The sequence below is a fragment of the Artibeus jamaicensis genome, unplaced genomic scaffold (assembly GCF_021234435.1).
Source record: "Artibeus jamaicensis isolate MK-2021 breed Jamaican fruit bat unplaced genomic scaffold, CSHL_Jam_final contig_548, whole genome shotgun sequence".
Lineage (NCBI taxonomy): Eukaryota > Metazoa > Chordata > Mammalia > Chiroptera > Phyllostomidae > Artibeus > Artibeus jamaicensis.
The window spans coordinates 11,258,078-11,263,935 of NW_026521883.1; the positions used below are offsets into that span (position 1 = coordinate 11,258,078).

The 5,858-nt window shown below is 49.5% G+C and overlaps 1 protein-coding gene across 1 annotated transcript; it reads left to right on the forward strand.

Annotated features, from left to right (window-relative positions):
* Positions 1–452: 452 nt before the first annotated feature.
* Positions 453–1,958, forward strand: C2CD4B (C2 calcium dependent domain containing 4B). The gene is made up of 2 exons (XM_037151131.2): positions 453–535; positions 741–1,958. Exon 2 carries the CDS (start codon positions 781–783, stop codon positions 1,780–1,782), a length of 1,002 nt encoding a protein of 333 aa, XP_037007026.2. The 5' UTR covers positions 453–535; positions 741–780; the 3' UTR covers positions 1,783–1,958.
* Positions 1,959–5,858: the final 3,900 nt, after the last annotated feature.

Below are 5,858 nucleotides of genomic sequence, written 5' to 3' on the forward strand. Positions count from 1 at the left end.
AGAATACAAGTTCCTAGGGCTTGTAAGTCACGTTCAGGGTAACAGAATTCAGCTCCTAGGAAAAAAGGAATTTTTTTGTTTCTTCATCCTGTTTCATCTTCTCCAAGAGGCCGCCATCATTTTCAGCTGCCAATGTCCCTTGGCAGGGCGATGAGGCATCCTCTCTTCACCTACAACCTTTCGCAGGCCTGTGTCAAGAGCTCTGAGCACGCAGACTGCACGCAGAGTGCACGCAGAGCGGATGCAGGTCCCAGGCACCAGAGGGTGACAGCTCCCGAAACAGCTTCGCTCACACGCGAGCAAGTGCTGCAGGACTGCCCGGCGTCTCCGGGGAAATCGGGGCGTGGGAGGCGGGCTGTCCAGGGCCTCCAGGAGTCGGGATCCCAGCCAGGGGGCGGGACTCCGGCTACCTGTATAAGAGCAGAGCGCCACTGTCCTGGCCACAGTGCTGAAGCTGACGCCTCAGCCAGTACCTGGAAGCAACAGGCACTGAACTTGCAACTCTTGACTCACAGTGACCGAGGAAGAGCAAAAGGTCTGATATCTAGTTTGTCATTTATTTAGTTTGTTGTACCAATGAATGGAAGGCGGGCAGGGTCTGTGGGTGCGAGAGAGCTTGGCTGAGATTGGCCGGGGTGGTAGGTGCATCGGTACCCTCAGAGCTCTCGGGGGATCGGGGTCCAGCCCTGTCTCCAGGGTCCCCAAGCGCCCAAAACTCAGCAGCTTCTCTCTCCTTGCAGGAGCGCTTCTTTCACAACTCGCAGCCATAGACTTCTGAGGATGCGGCTCTTAGGGAAACTCCGCGCCTCGGCAGCCGGCAGCGCAGCCACGGAGCCGGCCTTCTCCAACGTGCTCACTCCCGGCCGCATCCCTGAGTTCTGCATCCCGCCGCGGCTGCCCGCGCCCTGCACGCCCGATTCCTCGCTCCAGGCCGCCGCAGTGCCCCGGCGGTGCGCCGCTGAGCCCGACCTGTGGCCCAGAGCAGGCGACGACGGCGCAGGACGCACGGACTGGGACCCGCGCTCGCAGGCCGCACTCTCGCTGCCTCACCTGCCCCGCGCGCGCACCGCCTACGGCTTCTGCGCGCTGCTCGAGAGCCCGCACACCCGCCGCAAGGAGTCGCTCTTCCTCGGGGATCTCAGAGCCGCCGCGCTCCAGCAGCCGCACGCCGCCCGACTGCCGCTCCGCCCGCGCGCCCACACCTACGGCGGCTGCGGAGGAGAAGACGCCCGAGCCGGTCTCTCTGGCGGAGCTCCCGCGGCCCCCGAAGACACTCGCCCGCCCCGGAACACACTCGCTCCGCGTCCCCGCTGCCACCGCCTTCTGCGCGCCTCCGAAGGGCTGCTGAGCCGCGCGCTGAGGGCCCGGAGAAGTCGCGGTCTGGTCCGCGCCTGCTCTGTGTCCAGCGGGGACGGGGACGAGGACGAGAACGAGGAGCGCGGCGCGGATTCCGGGTCGCGGGCCCCGACCTTCTCCACGCCTCCTCTGTCGTCCTCGGGCCCGAAGCTCGAGCGCCTGGAGGCCGAAAGCACCGTGACTCTGGATCACGCTGGGGGTGCCGTGCGCCTAGCTGCGGAGTACAGTCCGGCCAGCGGGCGCCTCCGCATCCGGCTGCGGCGTCGGCTGTCGCGTCAGCCTGGTCCGGTAGCCACCACGCAAGACGCGGCCGCAGCGCAGCACCGTGATGCTCGGGAGCCACAAGGCCGTCTTGGGCCGGGACTTCTGCTTCGAAGGACTCTCGGAGGACGAAGTACGCCGCCTGGCCCTGCGCATCTAGACTGAGAACAAGGGTGGTGACCAGGGGCTGGGCCAGGGCGAGTCGCTGCTGGGCTCTCTCCTGCTTCCTTGAAGGCGCCCAGGCCTCAAGGCCCTGCCCGCGGGGTGCTTTCTTCCGCTGGGGACTCTCGGACACTGACAGCCGCTTTGTACAAAATAAATGTTATTTATTTATTTTTCTATTTATGATCTTGCTTTATTGACATTTTATTTCTTAGATGGCTGCTTTTGTCATTGTTTATTTGTAGGAAAGGGAAAAAAACAAAAACTGACTCCTTCCTGTATTGACAACATCCAATCCTCCTTTCCAGCCTGGAAGAGGGAGAAAGGAACTACACCCCATGTGCGTTGTTCTTCCCCCGGTTTGTGTCAGTGCCAAGTGGTTTATGGGTTTAAAAAAAACAAACTATCCCTTCAGAATCAGGCCCAACTCGAAGATTCATATAAAATTTTACATATTTGTTGTGGCATAGGTTCATAGCTTCATCTTGCACACACATGCACCAAGCAGAGATATTTTATTGGGAAAATAACTCCTTTACCATTAAGAAGCAATAGTATTCTTTTAAAAGTAAAGCCTTCAGAAAATGCTGAGAAAAAGGAAAACAAAGTGAAGTATCTTCCGAAGGATGGTCACGCAGGGAAGAGGTACTCCTGGCACCCCCCTCTTCCTCCTCCAGAAGGAGCCCTGGGAAATGCTGTTTCGGGACAGAAATCTTTCCTACCTCCTTAAACAAGTTGCTATTTTGCGGCCTTATTGCCATCTACCTGTGGATCTAAGTTACATAGTAATGAATGGCTTTGCTATAGCATTTCCCAGAGGAGTTGAAAAGAAAACGTTTTTCTGAACCAGTTCTAAGAGTTTTTAAATCCAATTTAAATACAGTTTTCATTTGTTGATTCAACAAATAGACTTGAGTCCACTAGAAACTGATTATACCCGAGAGGGTTTGCCCATGACTGCAGGCATCTGTGCGTGGTGTGGGGAAAGCACAAGGCGGGGGGGTGGTGAGTAGGTGGGGAGATACAGACTGGTCTCTCTTCTGCCACTTACTACTTCTCTGAAGTAGGGAGACTCAGTTAGTCTCCCTGAACCTCACTTCCTACATCAGTGAAATGGGAGAATTAATACTTACCTCACAGGATTTTGTAAAAATAGGACTTAACATTCAAATAACCCTAGATACATATAAAATATGACAGTATACCTCAAAAGGCTTGAACTGTACTGGTAAGTAGGTGCTCAATAATGTTGCAGAAAATGGCCTCCCTCACTTCTTCATTTCCAATTGTTTCTTCCTGTTCCTGCAGTGGGTCCTAGCAGAGTGGACAACTCCTGAGCTGAGGACTTCAGGTGGCCAGGAGTGGGAGTGTAGAAAACCCTGTAGGCTCCTGCTGGCAAATGTCCCCCCAAACAATAATTTGCATTCCTTCTGCATCAGAAAGGCCTTCAACATTGTTATTACTGGAATGAGATTCTGGGTATAAATGTAGTCAGAACAAATGAATAAAACTCCTAGATTTTAAACACAATTTCAAAGTAGACAAATTAGCTCTTAGAAATCATCTAATTAAACAGCTTCTAAAATTGAGAAAATCCTGCAGAGGGGACTTGTGCAAAGCCACATAGCTAGTGACTGGCTGAGCTCAGACAAGAATCGGTGGTTCTGACTTCTCCAGAGGACTGGCCTTCCCTTCATTCTGTCGTTCAACAGAATGAAGCCCTATTTGTTGAGCCCTTACTCTGTGACAGGCACAGTACTAAGCCTGGGGGGTGCAGCTATGGACAAGACAGACAAGGTTCCTGTTTTCCCGGGACATCATTGTAGTGGGGATAGTTGAGCAATAGCCGAATTTTGTTATTACAGATTCTGGTGACTATCATGAGGATGATAAACTAAGAAGGACGATAGAGATTCTGGGCAAAGCGAGTAGCAGGTGGGATGCTCTCAAAGATGAGGAAAGGTCTCCTTAACACCTGAGGAAGGAGTCGTCCACAAGAGGAATTTAATCTATCCAAACAGCCGCGTAATGTACCCAGATGACCCTTAATACACCCAAACCAGGATTCTTGATTTTCCCCTCCCAAACATCCTCCTCCCTTAGTCTTCCTCATTTCTGTAAATGGCACCATTATTCTTCCTTTCATGCAAACCAAGAACCTAGAATATCCTTAACTTCTCTCTCACACATTCCACTTGTCTCGGATGTAAATGTCACCTCTTTAGAGCCTCCTCCCTGACCATCCCATCTAAAAACATCATCATCGTCATCACTATCAATGCTTTATTATTCTTCACAGCACTTACCACTACCTGACATTTTATTATCACTTATTTTGTTGTTGTTTATCTTCTCTTTCACTAGAATGTGTGTTTTATAAAAGCAGGAACTTTATTTCTAGTGCCTAGAAAAGAGTCTGACATATAGTAGACACTCAATAAATATTGATTATTGAATAAGTATAAGAAGAGATAGAATAAATAATGAAGAGTAGAGGACCTAGGATCAAGCTGTGAGACAAACCAATGTTTAGAAATTCAATAGAGGGGAAAAAATCAGTGTAGGAGAAGGAGCAACAGCAGCCAGTGAGGCAAAGGAAAGACCAGCAGAGTGTGGAGTCGTGGAAGCCAAGAAAAATAAGAGCAGAAAAATGCCTAGCGGCATTGGCAAGATAAAGGTTGGCAGTGAACTTATCAAGAACAGTTCTACAAGAGTAGTGACAACAGGAGCCAAACTGGGATGGGTTAAAATGTGAATGGAAGGTGAGAAAGTATAGACAGGACGTTTTGAAAAGGGGAGGAGAGAAAAAGGACTGTAGCTGGAAGAGAACACTGAGTCAAAGAGATGTATTTTGTTCTAATAGAAAAGAATTCAACACATGTTCGGCATATCCAGTATAGATGGAGACGTTAACACCTATCAGTATCTGCAGGAGCAGACTTTGAAAAACCAAGAGGGTGTCCAGAACACACAAGGGCAGAAGCAGTGACCTAGAACCCATGCTCTTGATCCATATATTTTTCCACATCTCTACTCTGCCATCCACAGCATCATTCCACCCTGAGGCAGGTCTCTCTTATAGTTTTCTGATGCTGGCCAGCAACAGCTCCGCCTGCTCCATGATTTCTCATTAGAGTCCAGGTTGTGGAGAAGGCCTTGTTTCTGCAAGCACTCGTTTGAGTCTAAGGAAGGCCGTACCCAGGGGGCTCCAGCAAATTTCTGCACCACCCCCCATGGTTCAGCTTTCCATGGTTTTGCTTTCTATGCTTTTAGTTATCCATGGTCAATAATGATCTGAAAATATTAAAAGGAAATTCCAGAAATAAATAATTCATAAGTTTTAAAGTGCATGCCATTCTGAGCAGCAAGCATGATAAAATCTCCCACTGTCCTGCTCCATCCTGTCCAGGACTTGAATCAGCCCTTTGTTCAGCATCTACATGATGTATATGCTACCTGCCCGATAAACATTTAGTAGCTGTCTTGGTTATCAGATCCACTGTCACAGGAGTAAAGTGCTTGTGTTCAAGTAACCCTTGTTTTACTAAATGATGGCCCCAAAGCACCAGAATAGTGATGCCGGCAATTCAGATACGCCAAAGAGAAGTTTACAGTATGATCACCCCACAAGATCAGTACTGCCTTTAAATGAAAAGGAATGTATGTATAGGAAAAAACATGGGTTCATATAAATAGGGTTCAATACTATCCACAGTTTCAGGCTTCTCCTGGGGGTCTTGGAACACATCTCTCTGCAGATAAGTGGGGGGACTACTATATTTTATTGGCCCAACACTCCCAATCACAAACCATTCCCTACAAGGGGAACAGTATTAGTCTTACAGTTATGGGGCCTATCTTTAGTTGAGTGCAAGATTAGCATCTACTGAGGGAAATGGTTCTTTCTGTCAGGGAGTAAGAAAGGGGAAGGGGAAATGAGGTTGAGTATTAGAAAGAGCAGGAAGTCTGAGGTCATCAGAAGGACCTAGCTTCCAATCTAGACTCTGCTACCAGGTGTGATCCTTGGGCAAATGCTTAACTTCTTTGAACCTCAGCTTTGTGTTTCCTTTTTTTTAAAA

Excerpts from the sequence above, each read along its gene's own strand:
- C2CD4B (XM_037151131.2), top strand. The coding sequence starts at position 781 with ATGCGGCTCTTAGGGAAACTCCGCGCCTCGGCAGCCGGCAGCGCAGCC.